At 47.2% G+C, this 27668-nt stretch overlaps 1 protein-coding gene across 1 annotated transcript in view; it reads left to right on the top strand.

Annotated features, from left to right (window-relative positions):
• PSMD14 (proteasome 26S subunit, non-ATPase 14) overlaps nucleotides 1–27668 on the top strand; it is a 498726-nt gene that overhangs the window by 425212 nt on the left and 45846 nt on the right. The window contains exon 10 of the mRNA XM_078681663.1: nucleotides 14588–14650. Coding sequence (XP_078537789.1) covers nucleotides 14588–14650 — 63 coding nt within the window. The remainder of the gene's footprint in view (nucleotides 1–14587; nucleotides 14651–27668) is intronic.

The raw sequence follows: 27668 nt of genomic DNA, 5'->3' as shown, positions 1-27668 counted from the left end.
CTGGACATCACCTTGGTGCCATCGTTCTGCTGCCTTGGAACTATTCGCACAACAGTTTGCTACTGATGACCCACCCCCCGCGACGCCCCACGCCGGATGCCGAAATCAGTGAAATCTGGACGTTGTGCTGCGTTGGGACTATTCGCACAGCCGACCCCTACTTCGTTGTTTTTCCCTAAAAATGTTTATATGTTATTACTGTTTTTGTTTTCTTGTATATATTTATAAGTTATTAAAGTTTTATAATCTTACTACTTTGTTGGAGTGCTATATATTTTTAATGTGACACATAATTGTAAAAACTTTGATGTACAAAGAGTCATCCCTGGAATCTTCCGCTTCAGGCTCGGTCCCCTCCCCAATCACAATACAGGATGGTTTTCAGATAATAGGAACGCGTCTGCTGTGACGGATCTCATCGAGTGTGGGCCTTGATCTACTATAACTCCTTTGAAGAGGGGTGATTCTTTACAGCTGGGGCCATAAACTACATCTGCAGGGCTAGCTGATACCCTAGGACCGGCCTGGACAATCGGACACAGAGGAAAAGGAGTGTCAAAGGGTGCGGTAGTGAATAGGGTGAAAGGGAGGTGTCGGGCGGGCACAGGGTGTGATTCTCAGTGAAGAGCAGCGCAGATGGGGGGTGGTTTATTACCCATGCATAAGACAGAGAGCGGGGGTGACCACTGCCTGGGGGAGATGCTTGCGAGGGTGGGGAGCCATGCTAAGGATCGACAGCGTGCAGAGAGTGGGTCTGGTCAAGGCTTCTAAAATGACTGCCGTGCACGACAAAAGTGTGGCATTTGAAAAAAGGCAAGATGGCGCAGACAATGTTTTTCAACACTTCCTGATTTCCTTCGAATCGAACGTTAACAGACGTTGGGGCATATTACCAAAGTTAAGCGATATTTATCCCTAACGATGCTTAGCAACGAATTTTTTACCGCTAAGCATCTTCAGAAATTATCGCAGATAAACCTTGCTATTATCAAGGTTTATCGCAAATACGATAAAAAACGACCGCAATGCATTAATATCGCTGAAAACTCAGCGATATTCATGCATTACCGAGCTAATGCTCTTAGCCATGTTATCCACCTCCCATTGGATAACATGGCTAAGAACTGCTCAGGGCAGGTGGTAGCTTTTGGAGATATTCGCGCTTATCGCGAATATTTCCAAAAGTTGGTAATAGGAGATAGCGATGTTAGCGACTGTTTCCAGTCGCTAACATCTTGGCATGCCCACTTTGCATGTCATTAGTGATAAATATCACTCACATGCAAAGTGGGGCCCAAGATGGTCGCTATCTCCTACTAGCCGTCGCTAACTGGTGTTAGCAACAGCTAGGTAATACAGAGATAATTTTATCTCCGCGAAGCGGAGCGCTGTTACAGATATATATCTTGTTTTTGAACGTTAATTTCTCAAAATCCACTGAAGCACATATATTGAGACCTAGCAAAGGCACATCGAGCTACCAGTCCCTACAATTTTGCCAAGTTTCGTGCAAATCCATTCAGCCGTTCGATTATTATTTTTATATTTTTTTTTGCCCCGCGGGGCCCTTTTAAAACCTCCACATCAAACCTAAGAGGTCAAGGAGGATCTACTATGCCCCCTTATGGTCATTTGCCCCTTCGCTTTGGCCTCCTCTTGTCTCTCGATCCTACCGAGAGACAAGATGGCGGCCGCTACGGACTGTTTGCAATGTTTACAGACGCCGGAGAACCAATCAGCTTCGCAAACCTCCGTTACGCGAAGCGGAGCGCTGTTACAGATATATATCTTTTTTTGAACGTTAATTTCTCAAAATCCACTGGAGCACATATATTGAGACCTAGCAAAGGCACATCGGGCTACCAGTCCCTAATATTTTACCAAGTTTCGTGCAAATCCATTCAGCCGTTCGATTATTATTATTATTATTATTTTTTGCCCCGCGGGGCCCTTTTAAAACCTCCACATCAAACCTAGGGGGTCAGCGAGGATCTAATATGCCCCCTTATGGTCATTTGCCCCTTCGCTTTGGCCTCCTCTTGTCTCTCGATCCTACCGAGAGACAAGATGGCGGCCGCTACGGACTGTTTGGAATGTTCACAGACGCCGGAGAACCAATCAGCTTCGCTTCACAAAGCTCCGTACCGCGTAAAGTCCGCGAACCGGAGCGCTGCCCGGTCCGCTGTTACAGATATATATCTTTTTTTGAACGTTCATTTCTCAAAATCCACTGAAGCACATATATTGAGACCTAGCAAAGGCACATCGGGCTACCAGTCCCTACAATTTTGCCAAGTTTCGTGCAAATCCATTCAGTTGTTCGGGCTAAAAGTGAGGCCAACCGCCCTATGGAAAACTCAATGTTAAAAACACATTTTGGGACCCCCCTTTTTTCTCGGCCCCCCCTTGACGAACCCCCCCCCCAAATTTTCAAGGGCTGCTCAGAAACAAAATGTGCCATTTTCCTGAAAATTTCAGCCAATTCCGTCCACAAACGCCAAAGTTATTAGACATAGAATTTTCAAAAATCCCATAGAGAAAAAATCCTAACTATATATACCTACTGGCGACCGCCAGTAGGTAATATATTTATATATATATATATATATGTGTCCACATAATCTCCCCGACTGGAAAGAAATTGAGCCGCACACGGAGCTTTGTCTTGGCCGTTTTAATTGATGGGTGACAACAGGATAAGGCATAGTCCTGACGCGTTTTGTTTCCCCATGGAAACTTTTTCGAAGGTGAGCCTTGCACCAAAAACACGCCATGTGTTTCACAGCTCGATGTTTTACATTGATTTTACGTCCTCCGATGGCACTTCTTTTTTGGAATCACTTCCTTTCAATGTTTCATTGTGGGGCCTGTGGTTCAAACGGCTGTTCATATTTACAACCCTCCAGTGGGCGGTGCATTGGTTTCCTGTTGTGATAAAAAATCATTATTAGCACAATTGTCCATCATTGCCGGCAAAAAGTTCCCCCATGTCAGCCTACTTTCAAAGCTGACTCGGGGCCAATACCGAGGTCCAGTCCTCGGCGGCACCGCTCTCCTGAATCGTTTTACCGAATCACACATTGGTTCAAGTTTGGAGGGCAATGGCGCTCTTGTGGTGGTGCGTCGCTCTTCGGCGGAACCAGGCCGATATTTATGTCCACATAATCTCCCAGACTGGAAAGAAATTGAGCCGCACACGGAGCTTTGTCTTGGCCGTTTTAATTGATGGGTGACAACAGGATAAGGCATAGTCCTGACGCGTTTAGTTTCCCCATGGAAACTTTTTCGAAGGTGAGCCTTGCACCAAAAACACGCCGTGTGTTTCACAGCCCGATGTGTGTGTATATATATATATATATATGCACATATAAATAATACAATTTAAAAGAAAAAATGTTTTATTTTTACAAAAAAAGTGTATATATATATATATATTTTTTATAAAGTACTTTTACAAAGTATATGACTTCATCACACATGCATTTGCGTTGTAATGGCATGCGTGATAAAGTCATATGCGTTATAAAAGTTTGAGGAATTATGGCTTTGCGGAGTAATTGTCCCGCGTTGTAAAAAATGCGGTGTGATGGTATGCGGGATGAAGGAATGTGGGATTACATCATATATTCAGCTACAGGCTGTCTTTCAAGCCCCCTTTTCTGGCTGTTCATTCAGACAAGGTCGTCCTCCGAACTCGTCCTTCCTTTCTTCCAAAGGTGGTCACTTTTAATTTTGGCCAAACCATTACTTTGCCCACCTTCTTTCCGTCTCCACTTCCTTCAAAAGAGGAATAGAGGCTCCACTGTCTGGATCCCAAAACGTGCGCACTCCTTCTACTTGGATCGCACCAAACAATTCCGGGTGGACGACCAGCTCTTTGTTGGTTACGCAGGCGCTAAGAAAGGTCGGGCTGTGCACAAGCGGACCATCTCCAGGTGGGTCGTTCTGTGCATCAAGGCCTGCTATTCTTTGGTAGAGAAGGAGCCTCCAGTGAGACTGCGCGCCCATTCCACCAGGGCGACGGCAGCTACTACTGCTTTGGACAGGGAGTCCCCTAAATGATATGTCAGGCAGCTATGTGGGCATCGCTGCACACGTTCACCAAGCACTACTGCCTGGACAGCCAAGTCCGGAAAGACTGCTTCTTCGGCCATTCTGTTCTCCAGGACTTCCTGGTGTGAACTTAGTTTGCAGACCCACCTCCGGGGTTGGTATTGCTGGGGTATCTATTCTAAGGTAAGGAACCTATAACTAACTGTTTCTTTCAGATGAACAAGTTTCTTACCCTCGGAAACAATATATCTGTAAGAAACATAGGTTAGTTATAGATTCTTTACTGCCCCACCCATCCTCCGCATTCTGCGAACTGACTTCTAGGGTTAAGGACATCCTTTCAGTGCCTTAGTTTTATTCACCAGTGGTCAGTGTCTTGCATGGCTCTGCTCTTCTTGCGTGGAAAATTGTGCACAGAACTGACGTCAGCACGCAAGGGCGGCGTCTAAGTAGCTACCGCAACATCATCCCGGCGACCACAATGCCAACGACTAACGTTGAGCTGACCGATGCCGACCTTTCGACGCACAGGGGTACTGCCGAGGAAAAACTTTCCAGATCCAGTCTGACGCCTAGGTGTAATTCTAAGGTAAGGAATCTATAACTAACCGATGTTTCTTACGGATATATCATTACCGAAGGTAAGTAACTTGTTCGGTGGGAACTCAAATACATGATTCTATTCTAGACGAAGTTGCTGGTAATAGCAGAGGGCAAGATATGTGGCACTTTGCATCGCCTGAGGAGGCGGGGTAGTGGCTGGAGGGCTGGGATACGAACCGAGACCGAGGCAAAGGCCTGGGGCATGGTAAAGGACATCCAGGCCGTGATAAGAATGCGTACCAGCTAGAGCAACAGGTGGTGGAGAAGGCCCCAGACTGAGCATGTAAGAATGGTGCGCACTAAAGAACAGTGTCCTCTGAAAGGTAAAAGAAAGTGGGGCTGGGACTGGACTGGCGGCACAGGAGTAAGGGACAATCTCTGAAAAGATGTTGAACTAAGATTGAGACGGTGAACACAAGATTATGGTCCAACCCAGCCGATTCAAAGAGGAGACAATTTTAACTCTTCGAATAGGGGTTTGATTCCATTTCTTTCTTTTTTTCCCCCCTTTTCTTTCATATCCACATTGTGGCGGCTGAGGCACTCCCTCTTATAGTTGTGTGCAGGATTTGGGGCGACATGCACTCTGCAGGTTGGGAAGTTGTGGTTGGCTCAACCTTATTAGCAGGGTAGGGGAGGGGGAGAGTAATTGGGGAAAGTTGTGTGTACATTATGTCATCCTGTATGCAAAAAATCGTACTGAGGCAGGGGGACAGGGAAGCATCCTGCAATCAGTGCACAGAGAGAAGAATTTAGGTGAGCGGGAACATGGGAACCCGGCCATATGGTTAGTTTGGGGTCCTTTCTACCTATGGCTGGACATAAGATGATGATGACCCCATTGAGGGTGTGGTCCTGGAATGTAAACTGACTTAATGGTAAACTTAAGCAATCATTGGTCCTGCAGTTCATTAAGAGACATGCTCCGGATATCGTTCTACAGGAAACACATTTACAAGGTAAACGTGGTAAAGCACGAGACTGATTCGATTACACAATGATAGCACACGCAGGGTATTCAACCAGTTTTAGAGGGTTAGGAGTGCTCTGAAGACGGACCCTCTCCTTCATCCAAGGGAACTCGTGGTCCGATCCATCTGAAAGGTTTGTGGCCGTAAGTGGCATATGGGAGGGCAGGACTCTAAACGTCTGTTCAGTGTATGGCCCATTGGGTTGCCAACCTCCACATTGGAGACACTGGTTCCATTGCTCTTTGAACTTACAGAAGGCAGACTGATACTGGGAGGTGACATGAAGGACGTCCTCTCTGTAGAGCAGGATGTGGCAGAAGGGGTAGCATCAGGGAGAAGGATGGGACCCCTGGGGGCTGTGGCTCTGGTAGACATATATAGACACCAACACCCCACAACTAAGCAATACACCCACATTACGGCAGCACGCGGGGGACTCTACAGATTGGATTATCTTGTTACACAGCGCCCGGTTTTTGGGGAATTTACAGGTGCAACACTTTCCGGTGGAGGCGAGGCTCGAAGGCCCCCAAAGGGACTATGCCTTACCCCCAAGGATAGACCCATGGCACTTTATTGACAGTGACTTTAGGGACGACAAGAGGAAGAAGCTGAACTATTTTTCACTGACAATGTGGGATCTGTGGCCTCCAAATGTATTCTTTTGGAGGCGTTTAAAACCGTGATCAGAGGGCGAGCCTAAGCATGGGTCGGCCCCATGAGGAAGGAGAAACCTCTCCAATACCGTGCCCTGGAGAAAGATATTTTGGATTTGGAATCTCGGGTGGCAGATGGAGACACCAGACTAGAGGATGTGAGGCACTGCCTGAGGCTGCACCAGAAAGAATTGTGTGAGTTGCTGGAGGACAGTGCCAGGGAACAGGCCTTGGCTTCTCAGCTCAGACTATATGATGCTGGAAAAAAAGAAAATAAATAGCTCGCCTGGTGGATAAGAGGAGGGTGAGTGGCAGATGGGTCCCTGAGTTAGTGGATGAGGTTGAGTGTAGATATAACACTGGGAAGGACGTAGCGTAGGCATTTGCCGCTTACCACGAACCACTGTACATTTCTTCCTCCATGAAAACCAAGCAGGATTGTAGTGAATTCCTGCTCGACATAACCGCAATTTTCAGTAAAGGATAGAGAAATGTTAATGTGTCCTGCTACCTGCAGTCCGGTAAAGCAGTGGGACCCAATGGACTGCTTGTAGAGATGTGTAAATGTATGTTCAGAAAACGGTGGAACATCTCTTGGGCATGCTGACAGAGGCCAAAATGAAGGGTATCCTTCCTCCAGACCAGAGGACGGTGGTAATTGCCATAATCCCAAAAGAGGGCAAACCCCTCATCCCCCTCCAACACTAATCCAAATGTGGGTTGTATAGGCCAGTTTCCCTGCTCAATTATGAAGTCAAGGTCCTAGAAAAAAATCTTGACCATGCGCTTGGGTGGGGTGATCACCGCCCTCATACTCCCAGACCAGTCTGAGTTCCTGCCACATTGGGGAACTAGTTTGAACCTGTGCTGGCTATCTGGTGTCCTCCATCTCACAGAATCGGGCCTCACCTACCAAGCAGCCTGCTTTTCTTTAGGTGCCAGGATGGCCTTTCATAGCGTTGAATAGTTACCTCTTTGCAGTACTGACCAGGTTTCAGTTTTGGGCCAAAGTTCATCGGGTGGGTGAAACTCTTTTACTGACAACCCCTAGCTAGAGCGATAGTCAACGCCACAGTATCCCGGGTATTCCCTCTCCATAAGGAAACATGGGAAGGATGTCCCAGTCTTGTTCGCTCCGGCCCTGGAGCCCTTGGCAGCTTGGGTACGGCAAACCACCATGATTTGGGGAATGCCGGTTGAGGAAGAATTGGAGGAACGCATCACCTTATGATGATGCCCTACTATATGTCAGAAGACTGAGACAAACAATTGACAGGATATTACAGATTTTCCGCATTTATGGGGAACATTCAGGATACCGCATTAACTGGAATGAATCCCTTCTCATCTTCTTGGCGGGAGGGATCCGCGACCTGACCTCCAGGTGTAAGATGCCGATTGAAAGACAGTGCTTTAAGTACTTAGGAATCTACACAGCGAGAGATCCCCGGGAGTTCTACCGGCCTAATTTGGGTTCCCAACTGGACAGACTCACGATGGGCGCCAAACACTGGCGGACCCTCTAGCTTTCCCTCATGCGACGGATGGCAATATTTAAAATGACGACCCACCCGCGTCTACTCTACGCCTTGCAAAACGCACCATTTGAGATTCTTCCACCTTTCTTTCATAGATTGGATGCCGTCCTACGATCCCTATTATGAAGCAATGGTGTGCCATGTATAGCGCTATGCAAACTTCAGCAGGAGGTCTATGATGGAAGACCGGCATTGCCCGACATACCGATCTACTACTTGGTTTCCCAGCTGGTCACGTTAAATGGATGGGTATTTGGAGAATGAGCAGAGCTAGCATACAGGGTGTATAGAGTCACCATGGGCGCCAGGGGAATCCGTCTGGTATTGTACACCAGGAGGGCCTGTGCTGCATACCAGAACTGTGGCACTGGTGTGTCGAGCAGCAACAAAATACCTGGGCTGGGAGGGGAAGCTCACGGGGATGACCCCCCACTGGCACAACGACTTGCTGAAAAGGTAGGAAAGCTGTGTGATTTTAATAAGTTGGAGCTGTTGGGCCGAAAGATCCTGGGAGATGTATGGGGAGGGCCAAAGTTCATCACTTTCACAACTTTACAGGTTGAATTTGAGATGAAGACAACAGAATGGATAAGATACCTACAATTGGGTCATGCCCTCCGAAAATATATCTGTGAGGGAGCGGCTCTGGAGCAGGCCACACCTTTAGAGGACAGTCTGTTGACAGACCCATTGTACGAGCAGACCATCTCACTATTATATAAGAAAATAGTAAATAGCGCACCAGATGTACTTGGCTCATTGAGGTCAACATGGGAGAGAGACCTGGGCGGAGGCGATGCAGAGCCCAAGGGCAATGGCGATACGCTATGGGATCTGATTAATCCAGTTGAAGATTCTGAATTGGGTGTATTATCCCAGATCGGTTCTACATCGGCTGGGGCGTATTTGTGATACACTATGCTAAAGAGGGTGTGGGCTGGAGGGAACTTCTACCATCTTCTATCGGAGTGCCCTGTGTTACATTCATATTGGCTGACGGTTAGGGAGTTGATGACCACAGTCGTGAGGGTAGAGGTGCTGGTAGAGGCAAAATGGTTCCTATTAATGATCCCTGGAGAGGAGGATTGGTCGAGGCACATGAGACTGTGGTTGGTGCTGGCAGCGGTGGTTGCTAGGTGAAATATAGCAAAAAGGTGGGGAGTGACCGTCCCGCTGACAATAGAGGAGTGGAAATCCGAGTTGGACTGGTGCTGGCAGGCAGAACGCATGATATACAAGAGTAGAGTGAGCCGCAGAAAATGATATAAGATATGGGGTGGTTGGCAGACACATCAAGATATGTAGCATGAGTAACTGCAGACCAAGTTATGGAATTGCACTGTGGAGTGGATTTCGCTCATGACTATTCACCATTTGATTATACATGGATTGGATTATATGGAAAGGTAATCCAATGTAAGAGCTGCTTTGTTGTATATTTCCCTGACCACGTATTAATAAAAAGAATTATAAAATATATATATATATTCTTTGAATCCCACAATGCTATTGTTTTAAAATTAGAGAGGTGTTGAACGAAGAGAAAGGGCAGTCTGAGGAAACTAATAGAAAATGGATTCTGGAAATAAATATGGAGATCTCTCATCAATTATTTGAAGCCCTTAAAAGTATGTTGTGCCATAAAGCGAATACCCACCCTTACATTTTTTGGTGAATCTTGCTTCATATCTATATCAAACATTTAAATTATGTCCATTTGCTTCAGCTTGCTCCATTGGAAAAGCTATGAATTCAACCGATCTGTTTCAGCAGCATGACATTTAGATATTCAGTTTTATCACAGTATAGAAGACCAGCGATCTAGATGTTCATTAGAACTGCGAGGTGAAGAGACAGTAGGACAATGGGAATCAACTCGGAGACTGCTGCTGCTGCTGTTGGAAGATAGGGTGTTTCACTAGAGCATGCCGCTTTTTTTACCCAATTGGTTGTAGAGGTTTATTGTGAATTTGTAGAAGACCATGTTTGAACTGTCGAGACCATTAACCAGTTGTGCTGTGAGAAATAATTAGAGTTTACTTTTTTCTCTGAAAGATGGTTCCTTAGAGCCCAGCAGATCCACATTCTTCACTTTGCTAAGTCACAATAAACTTTACGGCACCTATTAGAATGAATGTGGCATCACTGACAAATTTCTTAAATTGTGACTAAAATCGTTTTACTTCCTTTTTAAATACACCTTTTCTTTATCCTCCGAAAATGAAATTCATTTCGATTCATTTAAATGTAACAAAAGATGGTAGTTTATCACCACCAAAGAGCAACAGCTTTTTTTTAAAAACTGATTTTTATTAGTTATGATAATAAAAGAAAAACAGAGCTCTACAGTGCAAGAGTTCAGCTTAACACATATTATCCCAAGAATTATGAAGTAAAGGTGGTTACAGACATGGATTCACTTCACCTGTCAGGTGTCACAGCTGCAAAGCAGAACGTATAATGGTTAATGTAATGTGTGGAATAAACCAAGTCAACGAGCAAAGCATCCAAGAAGGAGTACATTATTTCTCGCTCGGTCGCCATAAACATAGCAAGGCTACCATCTATCAGTACAATTACCCCTCTGCTTCAGAGCCATCATCCCTGCTCGAGTCTCCATCATCTTTGAATTTCGCAAGTAATTGGGCCCAGATCAAGACCTCCTCTGCTGCCCACTTGTCAGTGCATGACTTTCTCATAAGGTGTTCCTCTGGCACTCCCATTCCATTAGGTCACCAACGGGACTCTAGTGCCCAGTCACCCGATGGGCACACAACACTTTGCCCGAAGGAGAGCCAGCTAAGCAAGTATATAGGAGATTTTCCATCCCCAGGGTCTATCCATCACACCCAAAAAGCAAGCGAGTGGCGTTAAAGGGATCATCATTCCAGTGGCTTTCTCAATGCTTGGCAACACTTGCTCCCAGTAGGTCTGGACCCCAGTACATTCCCAAGCCAGATATAACAAGCATTGAAAATGCAATAGGTCTCATATTTGATTAAGTTAAAGCCATTTGCTTTGCTAATGGTATTGTATAGCAAAGCAAATGGCTTCAACTTAATGAAAGGCGAGACCTATTGCATTTTTAAGGCTTGTTTTTTTATGGGGGCGGGGGCAAGGCACAGGGAGATTATGTGATTTGTCCAGAATCACAGGTTATTGAGCCGACGCCAAGACTCGAACCTGCTTCCCAAGTTCCAGGGTCGGCAGCAGGGGCTGTAACACCACATTCTCCGCCCTCTTAGCTGTTGTAAAACTTGTTCCGTTGCCATCTGGGGTGAAAGGGCCTTCTGTGTTATCTCTGCTTCCTAGATGTTTTTGGTGGAATGATTTCATAGCACATAAAGCGCCTAAAGGCAAAGTGGTTTGCATCCTACCCAAGGGAACAGCTAGGAATGCTCAATATTGGACAGATATTGCTTTGCATAAGATTTCACCGCCTGACGTGTGCTTTTTTTGTGTGTTTTTTAAAGATGGGCTACCCCAATAGCTTCTGCAGAGGGTGAGCTGGTTTAGCAACTTCTGCGGGATGCTTGCAGTCTGTAGATGTGGTTCATGTCCCAGGGTAGAGAGGGGAGATCCGGCGACAAACTGCGCATGTCACTCAAACAACTCTCTCGCCCTTTTAAATCAGTCAAAGAACCCACTATCTGGGGGGGAATTAATTTGGGATGTCAAATGTGAAATGCCTAGTGGAAAGTCCTGGTAATGCTTCAGGTCGGAGAAAGAATCCGGCCCTGGCTCCCCTTGCCAACGAAAGGTATGATCTTGGGCGAGGCCACTAAAATTATCATTCCCTCTGTTGCCCAATGCAAGAACTGAAGGACAAAGGCCTGAGGGAAGAAACTGCAGCTTGAGAAGCAGGAAGTAATTGTTCTTGAGAAATAGTCTTGTGTGATACAGCAGTCAATGGAGGGCTTAGGGGCATTGTGATTGAGGCTTCCTCTTTCCGTTTATACTGTTTTCACAGATAAATACAGTCAGAAAAACATTTTGTTTCTTGTCTGTCTGTCTTGTCCGGTGAAGCAGGCTACAGTTGCCCCAGGGAGAGGCCTGGCTGTCCCGGCCAATGCTAGGGGTAGCTGAACAGGTGGGAGGGGAGAGGGGGGGTGCTGCCCACAGAACAGCAGAGTGTCCTGCAGAGAACCTATTACAGAAACACGGACCACGCCCCTCTTTTTAGGTCACTTGATGCACGCTGCTTTAGAGATCTGCTCAGAATCACACAGTTTTGCACAAGTATTGGAGCTAGGATTAGAACTCCGATTTGTAAGTAGCAAGGTCACTGTAGAGCGAGCACCAGAGCCCTTTCCTGTTACTAGGATTAAGTGTATAGGGAGGGCGGAATCTGGAGCTGATACGCGTACATCAGATATCTGCTTCGCTTTACCGTATGGCTGAATTCGCTGCAGTTTTTTGTAGTCGGGCAACGAAATCCCCGAGCATTTCACGGCAGAGTCAGATGCTCAGGATATCACCGTTTGGCTGTGGTGACGCCTGGATTGACTCTTTTCCGGCACCTGCAGTGACACAGGTTGGCACCTACTCAGAGTAGATTGCTAGTTTCTTTCTTCATTGACAGAGCAGCACGTAGGATCACCGACAAACAGTGAAACTTCAAAAGTGTTTTTGTGGTCCCTGTGGGACAGTGGAAAGCAAACATCCTGCCTCGGGACCATAGTGTACTATGTGTTTCTGTGAATTTAGCTCGGGGCTCTTCCATCTGGGCGGCGGCACTCACCCCCCGCCCAGCCCTGCAGATGAGGGTCTCTCCTTCTCTCACATACGATCCCTCGGGGAGGACGTGCCTATCCCAAAAACTGCCCACGTCCTTCAGCAGCTAAACGCACCCAGCCTGAGGGAAAGTGAAAGCGCGCCATGCGCGCTCTGTGTTCTCGCTGGGCAGGAGATGTGCACACGTACGGAGGTCACATCTCCTGTCCCCCTTCAGAGGAGACGCTAGAGAGGAGACACCATGCGTGCACATGATTTGTCTCCCTTTGCGCACCAAACCGACAACAATAGTCTTGCCTAGGCGAAGCAGCGCATGCGCTGCGTTTGCTAGGCGAGACCTAAAAAGGTGGTGCCCTTCTCCCCACAGCGCACACATCTTGCACCTCTAGTGGGATCCATTTTGTTCAGTTTTTAAGGTGTCATATTGGTACGGTGTTAAGTGGAAAGTGAAAATTAAGTAGTTTGAATCTGTTGTTACAACACTCTGCACGCACCAGGGCAGATGAGCGAACCCAGTGGGAATCTGAAATGGGCCGTCCCAGTTCTCTCTCCCACACCCGTCGCTCTGTGAATGACTGTTTATTGATGTCACTCCTGAGGACTTTGTAATAGATGAATAGATGTTGCCCGTCCCCCCTACCCGATTAGGCCTTCAAGTACCTCCGAGGGCCTTGTGGCCACAGGGAAAAATTCACTTCACACCTCCTTCATGTCGCTCTTTAGTTCCTTAGTGTAGGAAGTGGGCCCGTCTGACCCCAAAGGGGTCCTGAGCTTCTTAAAAGGTGAAAAGTTTCACAGGGATAGATATCTCCCACCACCTGACACCCTCCTGCTCGCCATTGTGGAAAAGACACCATGTAACAAATAATTTTATGAATTCCACCCCAAATATAAAGGTCTGATTTAAAACTTCCCTTGCATAGTACGCTCCAGGTAGTTATCGACTGGAAATGAAATCTTGCTAAGGAAAATATCTACTGGGACTGGTGCATCTGGTAGGTTATTAGTTATTGAGTGGGTGCTCTCCTAAATAAAAAAATAATTTTAACGCAGCCAAATCCTTTGTTGCAGCATGTTTTGCAGTTTGTTAATTGTTGCTCAATCAGGGGGCTTGCATAGCGCCGCTACTCACCCGTGAGGGTCTCAATGCGTGGGGGGGGTGGGGGACGCACCTCCGATTGGGGCGCAGGGGTCAATTGAAGAGCCAGGTCTTGAGGTCCCTCGTGAATTGGAGCAGTGTGGGGCTTTGCCGGAGGGGGAGGTCGTTCCAGGTGTTGTCCTAAGGTGGATCTAACCCTGCTTTTTACAAGGGTTCACCTATACTAAAATAACACCATTAGGTGATTGCTCTTTTCCTTTAATTTCTGCTCTTGCGAGCAATCATAGACTGTTAGAAATTTGACTTCTCATTGAACAGGTATTTGTTGAAAAATATCAGGGTATGATAAAGCAATGTAATAAATAATACTGTTCATCACAACACATTCCACTCTGCATCTTTACGATTGCCATCTAGGAATTTATTCAAATATGGGAACTTTATTGAGACTGATCTATACATGCAACCCAAATCTGCAGGCTTAAAATAAGTTTAAATATTAAAATGCCAAACATTTTCCTTTTGCACAAACGTCTCAGTAAGTGAGGGCTGCAACAGTGAAGTCTCGACTCCAGATGGATCAACTGTAAATAAATCCATATAATGTATGTGTAAAATGTCCTCTGTTTAAAAATACTGGGTCGTAAGACAATCTCCCTGACGCTCTGAAAAGTCTCTCTGGATCTGTTTGTGCCATGCTTGGCTTTTCAGTCAGAAAGCATTGAGTATTGTATTTCTTTCGATTTTCATTGCATATTTATTTAGCTTTGGATTTTCCCCTACCTTATTTGCCTTTTAAGTCTTTGAGTTATGCTGACAGGATCCAGGCCAAGATGTCCCTCAGCATAAATATATATTTTGTAATACTCTGCAGTGATAATTCTTCGAAAAGGGGGAAAAACAATTTCTGCGCTTTTCTTTTGTAATTAACAGGCAGTAGAAGAAGAAGATAAAATGACACCTGAACAACTGGCCATTAAGAATGTTGGAAAGCAGGTGAGAGGCACTGTATTTTGTTAGGTTGAATAATCTGTATAATAGAGCAATCGATTGTATCGTATTATATATATATTTATATTCCAGCAGTTATATGGTGTCAATATGGGTGCCAGCATGCTTCAGGTCGACATATCTTACTTTTCAGGTCTGCGCTTTCTTTTGACAACCAAACTAATATGATTTTGCGAGTTGTATTACGAGTTTGGAGTAGAAAAGCCCAAGACTGAAAAAATGGCAAGAGGCAATCTTGTTTGTCATGGCAAGAATGTTGTTTTGGATTTGAAGTGTTCCTCTACTCCTATTCTAACAAGACACTAATTTAGAATGTGCATAGTTTGTTTAGGATGAACTATTGTATTTTAAGGGAGAATGTTTACTCGACAAGATTGTATTTTAAGGGAGAATGTTTACTCGATTATTTTCTCTCGTGCTCTAATGTAAGTGTTCAGAATTCATGGCCCGAGGCCCCACTAACTTACCCGAGATTTTTTGTCATTGAATAATAATTTTTAATAATTAGAACATAATGTTTTTTCTTTCAACTTTTAAGAACGAACTCCTCTTAGCAGTAGCAGATGTTCTGTGTTATCTTTAAATGTATTCAAAATTGTCTGCATTTGACCACCTAACTTGCGGCTGGTTAGTAAGATCTTTAAAGGCCGTTCTTATAGTGATGAAAATTACCCTTCCTTAAGAAACATGGATACAGCACACTAAAATACAAGGTAATTGTAATTCAAGTTTTGGACCCGTGTGATAGTGATCCAGATTGAGTGTCATGTTTGGTTACTTGCATCTGAACATTCTGAAATACATTTGAACGTTTCAAAGCCACTCAGAAATCTCCATCACTTTCTCACTTGTTTGCTGTATTCTTCCATATATCTGGAAAGGGCATTTGCCTTGAAGGAAGGGCTTTGTGCCCATTGTCATGTCAGGTGTGCAGTTTTGCATACACCTTTGCTTCACCAATGAGTAATTGGTCTGAGTAAAAGATTCAATTAGTATTGACCCGAGGGACATCCCGGTATCCCAAACTGGAACTCCTGTATCAATTACAACTAAGAAGCAAATGGTTCGTCAGTATTGCTTTAGGACACAAACATACTTGATGATGGTGATGAAATAATCATATAGATCATCTGCCAACAGGTCAAAAATTATTACATTAACTATTAACTATAGGAAATTGGTGGGGCTACACTGAATAACCACAGGTTAGGAAGCAAGAGTCCCACAGGATGCGTGTGCAGTGTCTAAACACACGCGGGTTCTCATAGACTTAGAATGGGAACGTACAGTTTAGAAACTAGTTGATTTCGGACAGTCCGGGTGGACTTTGAGGAAACCCAATTAAATTAGGATACTTATATAGTTATTACCCACGGGAGCACCGGAGTACTCTAGTTACCTCACCCAGGGAAGTTGGGTGCATAGGTGCGAAGATGTCGGGTTTCGTTGTTGATTCCTATGGGGAGCTGCGAAAAGATGCTGCAGGCGACCAGGAGGAAGATGTCCGGATGGATCCAAGGGTGGATCCGAGAAGTGAAGAACCTGAAAGCAGAGGGGACAGAGTCTGGGTCACTAGCCAGTGACCCGGGATGGAACCAGGACGGAACCACATGATGTCGAGCTGCGAACAGGTGTAGAAGTGAAGCTTGTCTCTGCAGCCACGTGGACCAGGAGGCGTCGACAACGACCAGGCGCTGGATACGGACTGTCCCACCAAGGCTCTCGCTGTTGGCGGTGTCTGCTTCCGGATCGGAGTCAACAAGCCTTGGCAAAGGCAACCCACGCAGGATACGAAGATCGGCTTCTGGTACAGACCAGGAAGGTCTGTGGAGCTTCCCTTTTGTAGGAAAGCAGGATCAAGCCCAGAGCAACCAGGCAAGCAGCGTCGTTTCAAAATGGAGTCTTCAAGATGACCACTAGCCAACGGCTAGGAACCGGGAAGACGCGTCGAGAGGAAATGCAAAAGCAAGCCCCACGCGGCACTTGTGGAGTGTGGAGGGCTGAGCTTCGGTGCACTTACGACTCAGTGTTGGGGCTTCTCAAGTCCCAATGCACAACTTCGAGGACGCCTCAGAAGCTGCACAATTTAGCAAAGAGCAAAATGGCCAGGTGTCCGGTCCCACGTCTCTCGTGTCCGCCACGGGTCTCAGCTTTGCTGGAGGTGTGGGTCGGGGTCAGAGAAGTCTGGAAGCCCAGTCCTGTGAAGCAAGGTCGTCGGGATCCTTTGGGAGCAACGGCAAAGCAAACTGGCAATTCGCTAGGTGGTGCCTGTTTGCACAGGGTGGTCACTCCTTGACCACAAGGGAGATTCTTCAGTCTTCTAGTTGCAGTAGAATGTCGAAGGTCCAGAGTTTCGTGTCAGAGTTTCAGTTCAGGATAATCTAAAGTCTCTAGACTCAGCTCCTAGCTTTATACGAATTAAAGGGGCTGGATTATCTGCTAGGTCCCTCCTATAGGTGGGACCAGGGAAGGGGGTGGTTACACCCCTTTCCCTTTGTCCAGTTTCGCACCAGAGCTGGGCCTGGAGTGCCCCAGCAACTAGTTTCAACCAGACTATGCATGGAGTACCTTGTGTGCCCCAGGCAGTGTCTCATTCCTTTCAACCCACCCTTCCCCAATACACTAAAGCTTGTCTGGAGAGGTGCTAGCACCTCCCAAGGCAGGAAACCTATTGTCCAGGCCTCCCTCGCTGGTAGGGCTCCCAGCTGCAGGAGGTCAGACTTGTGTCTGTGGCAGCAGCATCCATGTTTGTGATGCTGAGGCTCTGTTTAACCGGGTAAAGCTACAACTACATGTCTTCTCCCTCTAGAAGGGTGGAATGCTACCCCTGCCTCCAGAACTGGCGGGGGGGGGGTAGTATTCCAAAGCGTATGACACCTTACACGACATGTTTTGATAAAGCCAAACCAAAGTTTGCATTAACCACGAGGAATATAATGCACTTAAGAGTATATGGTATGGCTATTTCATAGAACAGCTATAAGAACATGGGTCAGAAAGCTGCAGACAGGCTCAGCTCATGCTAGAGCACCATCTCACATAAAACCAAGCACTCTGCCTCCAGGATTGTTAAGGCCTGCCATAGGAGTGACTTATAGGTATATATGTGTCAATATATAATGGTAGGTATAGGAATACTATACCTAAGCAAGGGGTGATTACACGACCTTGCCCCAGCTGAGTGAAAAGCCAGTTGTGTCAATTTGGATGGCCAGCCAGGGGTGGCATAAGTCATGCTGCAGCCCCTGGTAGGCCTTGGATGCACCTATGCCCTGGGTACCTATGGTACACTATACAGGGGCTCACAAAGGTGACCCAATATCCAATTAGGTATATACCTAAAGTACATGGATTCCATTTTACAGTGAGAGCAGATAGCCTGGGTCCCTGATTAGCAGGATCCCAGGCCAACTAAGTCGAAAACCAGCTAAGCACTAGGCAAAAAGTTGGGGGTAACCATAGTCCTAGAATCAGGGGTGCCAGTCTTCCCCTATCTCGACGACTGGCTGTTTGCAGGCAAGTTCGTATCAAAGTCACACCTGACTCCATCTAAGATACCCCTTTTCATTGGTTCAGTGTCGCCCCATTCCTCCAGAATGGCGAGTCTAGGATATTCAGGCTATGATACTAATTTTTCAGCCTCTGTCCTGGATTTTAGTAAGAATGAGTCTGAGGCTGTTGGGCCTCCTGGCTTTCTACATCCTGTTAGTGATGTATGCCAGATGGCATATGTGGGCTCTGCAGTGGGACTTGAAGTTCCAGTGGGCACAGCATCAGGGGAATCTCTCCGACATGGTCCAGACCTCTGAGAGAACTGCACAGGAACTGCAGTAGTGGCCAACAGTCCAGGATTGGGTCATCGTCCGACATAGTCCACTTCTCATAGAGAACTGCACAGGACCTGCAGTGGTGGCTAACAGACCAGGATTGGGTAAGAGGCAGACCCCTCTCCCTTCCCCAACCAAACCACACAGTAGAAAATGGTGCATCACTTCTGAGATGGGCCAGCCATCTGAGAGAGGTGGAGATCAGAGGACTCTGGTCTCTTGCTGAATCCGGACTCCACATCAACTTGCTGGTCCTCAGAGCAATTCGCTTGGCTTTAAAAGCCTTTCTTCCTTCAATCAAGAGAAAGCTGGTTCAAGTGTTCACAGACAACACCACCGCCATGTGGTAGTACAATAAATAGGGCAGGGGTGGGGTCCTGGACCCTCTGTCAGGAGGCCCTGCGTCTCTGGATGTGCCTGGAACCGCATGGCATTTCCGTGGTGGTTCAACAACTGGCAGTTTCTCTGAACTCCAGGGCAGACAAACTGAGCCGTCAATGCCTAGTGGATCACAAATTACATCTCCATCCAGAGGTGGCACAATGTCTCTTTCAGTAGTGGGTAGACCGTTGGTTAGATCTGTTCGCCTCCCCAGAGAACAAACAATGTCAGCAGTTTTGCACACTGGAGTTTTCAAGGGGGCACTCGCTCAGCAGCTGTTTTCGTCTCAAGTGAAGATCAGGCCTCCTGTATGCCATACCACCAATACCACTCCTGGCCAGAGTGGTCAAGAAGATCATGAGCGACCAGTCCCAAGTCATACTTGTGGCTCTGGTCGAGGCAAGTAGAGTCTGGTATCTTGAGGTTCTCTAACTGAGCATCGATTCTCCGATAAAGCTGCCTCTCCGGGAGGATTATCGGTCGCAGCAGCACGGGGGGGTCCCCCACCAGAACCTGTCAACTGTTCGAGCCATGTGGGCTGCTGAATTCAGATCTGTGCATAGATCGCCGCCTAGTGTTGGGTCCGGATGATTGCACTTTGTTGTCTTGGAAGAGTCTTCGAAGTATAACGAGATAGGTGACTCCTCCCCTGGACTACAGTGCGCATGGGCATCTTATTTATTTATTTATTTATGCAATTTATATAGCGCGCAAATACCCTAAGGTGTCTCGGCGCTGTTCAGATCAGGTGCATAGAGAGGTCAAATTCTTACTGATTAAAAAGCCATGTTTTTAATTGTCTCCGGAACGTCATCAGAGAAGGACTGGATTTTATATGGAGGGGGAGAGTGTTCCACAGCCTGGAGACAGCGGCTGTGAAGCGTCTGTCCCCCCAGTTCACTTTTTTAGTGCGAGGAATTGGAAGCAGATTAGCTGTGGATGAGCGCAAGGCTCTTTTGGGCGTGTCAGCAGACAAGGCTTTCTTTAAAAATTCTGGCCCTATGTTATTCCTGGCCTTATAGGTGATACATAGCGCCATAAATTTGGTGCGGCTCCTAACCGGGAGCCAGTGCAGTTGTCGGATAATCGGGGAGATGGACGAGAATTTTGGAGTATGGGTCAGGATTCTGGCAGCAGCGTTTATGACAAGTTGTAACTTATTTAGGACTTGCTCTTGGGCATTTAGTAATAATCCATTACAGTAGTCAACCTTAGATAGAACTAAAGTACACATCAAGGTTTTGCCCGCGCTGGCTGGGAGAAACGGCAGTAGTTTCTTGACCATCCTCAAAGTATAGAAAGATGCTGAGACTACCACATTGGCATGGCTTACAAATGACAGTTTATTGTCAAATAAAACCCCTAGGTTCCTGACTTTATTAACCGGTGTCGGGGGGGGGGGGGGCCTAGATCAGAAGGCCACCATGCTGGAGACCAAGACGGGATCTTTTCCATCCTCAGATTGTTTTTTCCGCCATTGGGTTTGGATGCAAACTCCTATACTCCAACTCGGAATCGAAAACAAAACTTTTCTAAAGGCCAAAAGGGCTTCGACTTCGTCGGTATTGTTCTCGTTCGGTACCTCTCTACTCGATCCAAACTTCCATCTCGAATCGGTTGTCAACGCGGGCCGTTGGGCCTTTTCGACACCACGTGAGCCGACCGTCGATGGAAAGAAGCACGTTCAAAATGTATTGCGACTTATGTATTGCGACTTATATAGCGCGCGTATCACCCGAAGGTATCAAGGCGCTTGCTTAGGGAACCCGTCCTGGTATTCCCCTGTGAGATACCCCGGCAGGGTATCCACAAGGTGAAAGCCAGGCATCCCGCCGCGAGGGGCCGTAGTGGAGATTAAGCAAGCTATTGCCCAGAGTCGCAGAGTGTTACCCCGTGAGTCGAGGAGGCACCGGGGCGAGAATTATCGAGTCCGTGGAATTTTTGAGCCCGAGACCCGCCGAGGCGGGGAATCGAACCCTGGTCCACGGCCGATCTCAGCTTCCGGGTCTGCCGCCTTTAACCACTGAGCCACGCTTCTCCACAATGCCACTCCAAGTTCCCACATACTGATAAACACTCAGTATGCAACAAGTGCCTTTCCCCAGACCATAGGGAAGAAACCTGCCCGGCCTGCAACCAGTTTCGATCCAAAAAAAATATACGAAACCGACGGGCTGCTAGGCTAGAAATGCAGCGACAGGCACCGGAGCTGGACAACATCTTCGATGATGACCAGGATCTACAGGACGCCCCAGACTCGGACTTCGAAATCGTCACCGTAGAGGACTACTCCGACGAGGAACTCCCATCGGGGCAAATCGTGAGTACACTACTCCCGACACCAACTAGCCCGTTTCCAAGGGCTCCGGTCAAGGCATCGCCAAAAGGCCTTAGCCAAGATCATAGGAAACTTTCGCCAGACCCGCCTTCCGGCTTGGCTCCGAAACCGAAACCTTCAGAAACACCAGGGCCCAGTAGCATCGTCCCGAAGAAGGTTGCAGAGCCAAAAAATGTCACCGACCCAAAGGGCGCCGATCCAAACAAGGCCGCACAGCCAAAGAGCGTCGAGCCAAAAAAGACTGTCGACCCCACAAAGGCCGTTCAGTCAAAAAGCGTCGACCCCAAAAGACTGGTCGACCTGAACAAAGGCACACAGCCAAGGGGCGCCGACCCGAAAAAGGTCGGCGACCCGAACAAGCCTACTGCTCCGAAACCCGTCGACCCGGCAACCGGCGCCGTATCGAAACCAGTATCAAAGCCAGACAAGCCTATCGACCCGAAGATAACGGCTCCTAAGACACCAGTCGATCCAAAAAAAGATCATCGACTCGGTGACAGACACTCATCCAAAGAAGTCTACAGAGCATAAAAAACGTGTCGACCCGAAAGGTCCGGTCGACCCGAAACCACTCGTCGACCCGAAGTCCGGGCCCGAGCCGAAAAAGTCCAACAAACCTCCAAAAGTCGTCGAAAAACCAAGTGTTACCGACCCAAAAAAGTCTAACACTAAACCCAGGACTGTAGAGGAAGAATTATTCCACCCAGATCCATCAGACGACCAAGCTAAAATATATATTAACCCAGACACTGGTAAAGTTACCATCCTGCATAGGAAAAAGAGGCCTTTGGACTTTGTACCAGATTCACCTATTCCACTGAAAAAAAAAGGACTTTGGGACTTCTCCCTCAAGACCCTTCATCCCTTTTCAACCTATCATGCCTACCACACCTTTTGCTCCTTCCTCACCTTCACACCATGGGGACGATGAGGGAGACACAGGGTATGAGCCACAGCCTCAATATGATTTCCCACAAGATCCTAACGAAGAGGAACCTTGGGAAGAGCCAACAGACCCTTATGACACCCATCCCATCCCTGATGTATCCACTTATCCTATTAAGCCGTCACCTACAGAAGATACAGTGGTCGTCAACCAACTCATAGACAGGGCAGCACAATTCCATAATGTAGATATGCATAGTGACCCTGTGGAGGAAGACTTCCTGTTTGACACATTCACTACTGCAGAAAAAAGTGTCAAAATGCTTCCAATGCTGAAGGGAGTTCTAAAACATGCACCTGACATATTTAAGGATACAGCCAGGGCACGGGTAATCAATCCCAGAATAGAGAAAAAGTATAGGCCAGCTCCCTCAGACCCTACTTACATCAAGGGCCAGTTGCCACTAGACTCTCTGGTGGTTGCAAACGCACGAAAAAGAGCCAACTTTCAGACTACAGGGGAAGCACCTCCCCCTGACAAAGAGTCAAAAATTCTAGAGGCATCAGGCAAAAGGGTAGCTGCACAAGCCTCCAATTCATGGAGGATTGCTAACACACAAGCCCTACTGGCTCGCTACGACAGGGCGCACTATGATCAGCTCGAAAGCCTTATGCAACACCTACCCGAGCCTTTTTAAAGCACAAGCCAATGATCTCATCCAGGAGGGAAAGTTCATATCAAACACCTCCATCAAATGTGCGCTCGACGCTGCTGACACCGCAGCCAGGTCAATTAATACTAGCGTCCTGCTACGCAGACATGCATGGCTGCGTATTTCCGGTTTTAAGAATGAAGTGCAGTCCACCATTCTTAACCAACCTGTCAATCCTGATTTTCTATTTGTCCCTGCTGTCGACACCATATTGGACAAAATGAAAAAGGACACTGAAACCGCAAAATCTATTGGTGCTTTGCAATTTCAACAACATAGGGGCTCCTTTCGACGCTCCTCATACAGAGCAAACACACGAGGGAATGCTTCGCAAATATCTGCCTCATACAAAGGTAACACACAAGGTTCCTTCAATAAGAACACATCCAGGGGAGGTTACAGAAGTAACAGTAATAAGGGAAGAGGGCGTGGAGGCAATAACACCAGAGCCTCCACTGTCATAAAACAGTGACTTCATTACGCTGCCTCCGGACCACTTAACACCAGTCGGAGGCAGACTACAGCAGTTCCTACCTGTCTGGCACGCAATTACCACGGACAGGTGGGTAAGAGAAATTATCCAGTCTGGTTATTGCCTAGAACTGACTTCTATGCCACCAAACATACCACCCAGACATCGTCCTATGTCCACAGAACACATCACCCTGCTACAACAAGAGGTGAAATACATGCTGGAAAAGGGCCATAGAGCAAGTCCCTTTCCACCAACAGGGGACAGGAGTATACTCCCTATACTTCCTTATTCCAAAGAAGGACAGTTCCCTCAGACCAATATTGGACCTCAGACCCCTAAATCAATACATACTGTCGGAGCACTTCCATATGATCACACTACATCAAGTGCTCCCCTTGCTACAGCAAGGAGACTTCCTAGCAACACTAGACCTCAAGGATGCGTACTTCCATATACCCATCCATCCAGCCCACAGAAAATACCTAAGGTTCACAATAGAAGGTCAACACTACCAATTCAAGGTTTTGCCCTTCGGGGTTACCACGGCTCCAAGAGTGTTTACAAAATGCTTAGCGACAGAGGCGGCACATCTGAGGAGGCAACACGTCCATGTGTACCCTTACCTGGACGATTGGCTAATACAAGCAAAATCGTACCAAGAGTGTGCGGCACACACGTCACAAACAATACAGTTGCTACACAGCCTAGGCTTACAATCAATTACACAAAATCGCATCTGCAGCCTTCCCACGTACAGCAATACCTGTGAGCCACAATAAATACCTCAGTGGCAAAGGCATATCCGAACTCAGCAAGGATAGCCAGCATGCAGCTACTCATTCGCAAATTCCTTCCACAACACTCCTTGCCAGCTCAAGTCTTCATGCAGCTCATAGGCATGATGGCCTCCTGCATATTCATTGTCCCCCATGCCAGACTCCAAATGCGCCCATTAGAGGAATGCCTAGCACGGCAATGGAACCAGGCTCGATGACAACTAAAAGACCTAGTGTTGGTAGACAGTCACACTCACAACTCTCTGCAGTAGTGGAACCCACAAAACCAAGGGGCGACTGTTCCAAGAGCCAGTTCCACAACTAGTACTAACAGCGGACGCATCACTGACAGGCTGGGGAGCCCATCTCCTTCAATACACAGTACAAGGGCTCTGGACAAACAAACAGAAACAACTGCATATCAACCAACTAGAGTTGCTAGCAATATTCCTAGCCATGAAGGCTTTTCAGAAATACATGTACAATAAGACAGTGTTGATCCGAACGGACAACATGACCGCAATGTACTATATCCAAAAACAGGGGGGGCGCACTCTCCACAGCTGTCCCATCTGGCACAGAGCATATGGAGATGGGCGATTCCCGAAAACATTTTTCTCCTCGCGGAACACCTCCCGGGGAAGGACAATCAGATTGCCGACCTGCTCAGCAGGCACAGCCAACAAGTACACGAATGGGAGATTCACCCCCAAGTTCTCCAGCCCTTCTTCGAAGATTGGGGTCACCCAGAGGTAGACCTGTTTGCCACAAAAGAAAACTCCAAATGCCGGTACTTTGCCGCCAGGTTCCCACATGCGTTGTCACTGGGCAATGCGATGTGGATGAACTGGTCAGGCAGATTTGCGTACGCTTTTCCCCCCGCACCGCTGATCCCGCTGGTGGCACGCAAACTGCGACAACACTCACTCACACTAATCCTAGTTACTCCCACATGGGCGAGACAACCATGGTATACAACGTTCCTAGAACTTTCAGTAGTTCCTCATCAACGACTGTGCCTTGCTCCCCATCTTCTAACCCAGAACCATGGAGAAATAAGACACCCAGATCCCAATCAGATGAACCTAGCGATCTGGCTCCTGAAATCTTAGAGTTCGAATACCTTAACTTGCCCCCAGACTGCATGAACATCATTAGGGAGGCAAGACGACCAACCACACGAGCGTGCTATGCAGCTAAATGGAAGAGATTTGTTATTTACTGCAACAATAACCAAAACAACCCATTAGACGCTTCCATACAAAACATTATATGTTACCTGCTGCACTTACACACAAGTAACTTAGCATACTCTTCTATACGACTACATCTTAAAACAGGCAACACCTTTCACTGTTTAAAGTACCAGCAATCAAAGCCTTCATGGAAGGTTTAAGAGGGTGATCCCTCCACGACACCCCCTTCCCCAGTCTGGAATCTAAATATCGTGCTTACCAGACTCATGGGACCTCCTTTCGAACCTTTACACTCATGTGAACTACAATTCTTAACGTGGAAGGTTGCATTCTTAGTTGCCATTACCTCACTCAGAAGAGTGAGCGAATTACAGGCACTAACAATTCAAGAACCTTTCATGCAGGTACATGCTAACAGGGTAGTTCTTAGAACAAACCCCAATTCATGCCTAAAGTTGTATCCCATTTCCATATCAATCAAGCAATTGAACTGCCAGTATTCTTTCAGAACCCACAGTCCCTAGCTGAGGGAGCCCTGCACACACTGGATCTAAAAAGAGCTCTACTTTATTATGCGGACAGGACTAAATCATTTAGAAAAACAAAACAACTATTTGTTGCTTTTGCACCACAGCATAAAGGAAATCCTATTTCAAAGTCAGGAATAGCCAGATGGATAGTTAAATTCATTCAAATATGTTATCTCAAAGCTAAACGCACTTTAACAGTCCCCCTAGAGCACACTCTACTCGGAAATTGGGGGCATCCATGGCTTTCCTAGGAAATATTCCCCTTGAAGACATCTGTAAGGCAGCCACTTGGACCACCATACACACTTTCACTAAACACTACTGTGTAGATGTGCAAGCAAAACAGCAAGCTGCTGTAGGCCAGGCTGTCCTCAAAACTCTTTTTCCAAACTGCTGCAGCTGGCACAGGTGGCCACCGCTAGAGGAAATACTGCTATTCAGTCTATGCACAGATATGAATTCAGCAGCCCACATGCCTCGAACTGAATATGCTACTTACCAGTATGCATCTGTTCTTGGCATGTAGGGCTGCTGACATTCATTACGCCCGCCCTCCTCCCCAGAGCCTGTCGCAGCTGCAGCATTCTCTTTGGCATGGCCATCTCTTACTTTCCTATCTCCATCTCTGCCACAATGGCGAAAAACAATCTGAGGATGGAGAAGATGCCCATGCGCACTGTAGTCCAGGGGAGGAGTCACCTATCTCGTGATACTTCGAAGACTCTTCCAAGACAACAAAGTGCAATCATCCGGACCCAACACTAGGCGGCGATCTATGCACAGATAAGAATGTCAGCAGCCCTACATGCCAAGAACAGATGCATACTGGTAAGTAGCATATTCCTTATGCCTGCGGGCGTGGCGATTGAGCAGTGGCATTAGACTGCATTTGACCTTCCTCACAAAGTTTGTAATGTTATGTTCGAGGCATATGAGCTGCAGATCACACACTGTGCATAGATCGCCATCTGGTGTTGGGCCCGGATGTTTGCACTTTGTTGCTGTCCTGGAAAAGTCTTTGAAAGTTAGGAGATAGGTGACTCCTCCTTTGGACCATAGTGCGCATGGGCATCGGCTCCATCTTCAGATTGATTTTTTCCGCAATCGGGCTCGGATGTGTTTATTGCGCTCCAGTTCGGTGCCGTTACCGATCCAACTTTCGACGCAATTCTTCACTCTTTTCTCCGGTATTGTTATCGCGATCCCTAGGCGAAGCGCATCTCTACAAGCCGAAGACTTCTAATCCGATCGTCGACGAAGGCCATTGGGCCTACCTAGGCCAAGATATCTGGCTCATGGAAAGGACTCCATTTTAAAAGTGTCCTCAATGTGGATCCAAGTTTCCACACACAGATCTTCATGAGGTGTGTAACCTTTCGCCGGAGCACGAGGCCAGAGACTGTCCAGCTTGCGCCTCCTTCCGCTCCAAGAAGACTATTCGGGATCGGCGAGCTCGAAGCACCATGGCTCGATCGTCGACGTCCATTCTGGACGACATCTTCCACGAGGGCGTCGGTGTACCGGAAAAGGAGATAGTCGAAGAAGGCCTTCTCGGCGCCTCCGAAGCCCAAAACTCCGACGTCGAGGACATCCCTCCAGGGCAGCGGGTCAAAAGTAGTGACGTCAACCCCAACCCACTCCCCCCAACCCCAAAAAAGGATTCGTAACACCTTTACCTTCAGGCCCAGGTACACACCAATGAAAGACTTCTCATGTCCCGCCTCCGGGCACGGCTAAAAAGTCCATAAATAAGCCTACAGGCAACTCTGGACCGAGTCAGCCTGCCACCGGTGCTGAAACACAAACCCCGGCACCGAAAAAGAAAATGGCGTCCTCTTCCGTGCCAACCACTGCCTCTACGTCGACACACTCAACACCAAAA

The sequence above is a fragment of the Lissotriton helveticus genome, chromosome 3_1 (genome assembly GCF_964261635.1).
Source record: "Lissotriton helveticus chromosome 3_1, aLisHel1.1, whole genome shotgun sequence".
NCBI classification, from domain to species: Eukaryota; Metazoa; Chordata; class Amphibia; order Caudata; family Salamandridae; genus Lissotriton; species Lissotriton helveticus.
This window is presented reverse-complemented; position numbering and strand designations above follow the sequence as displayed.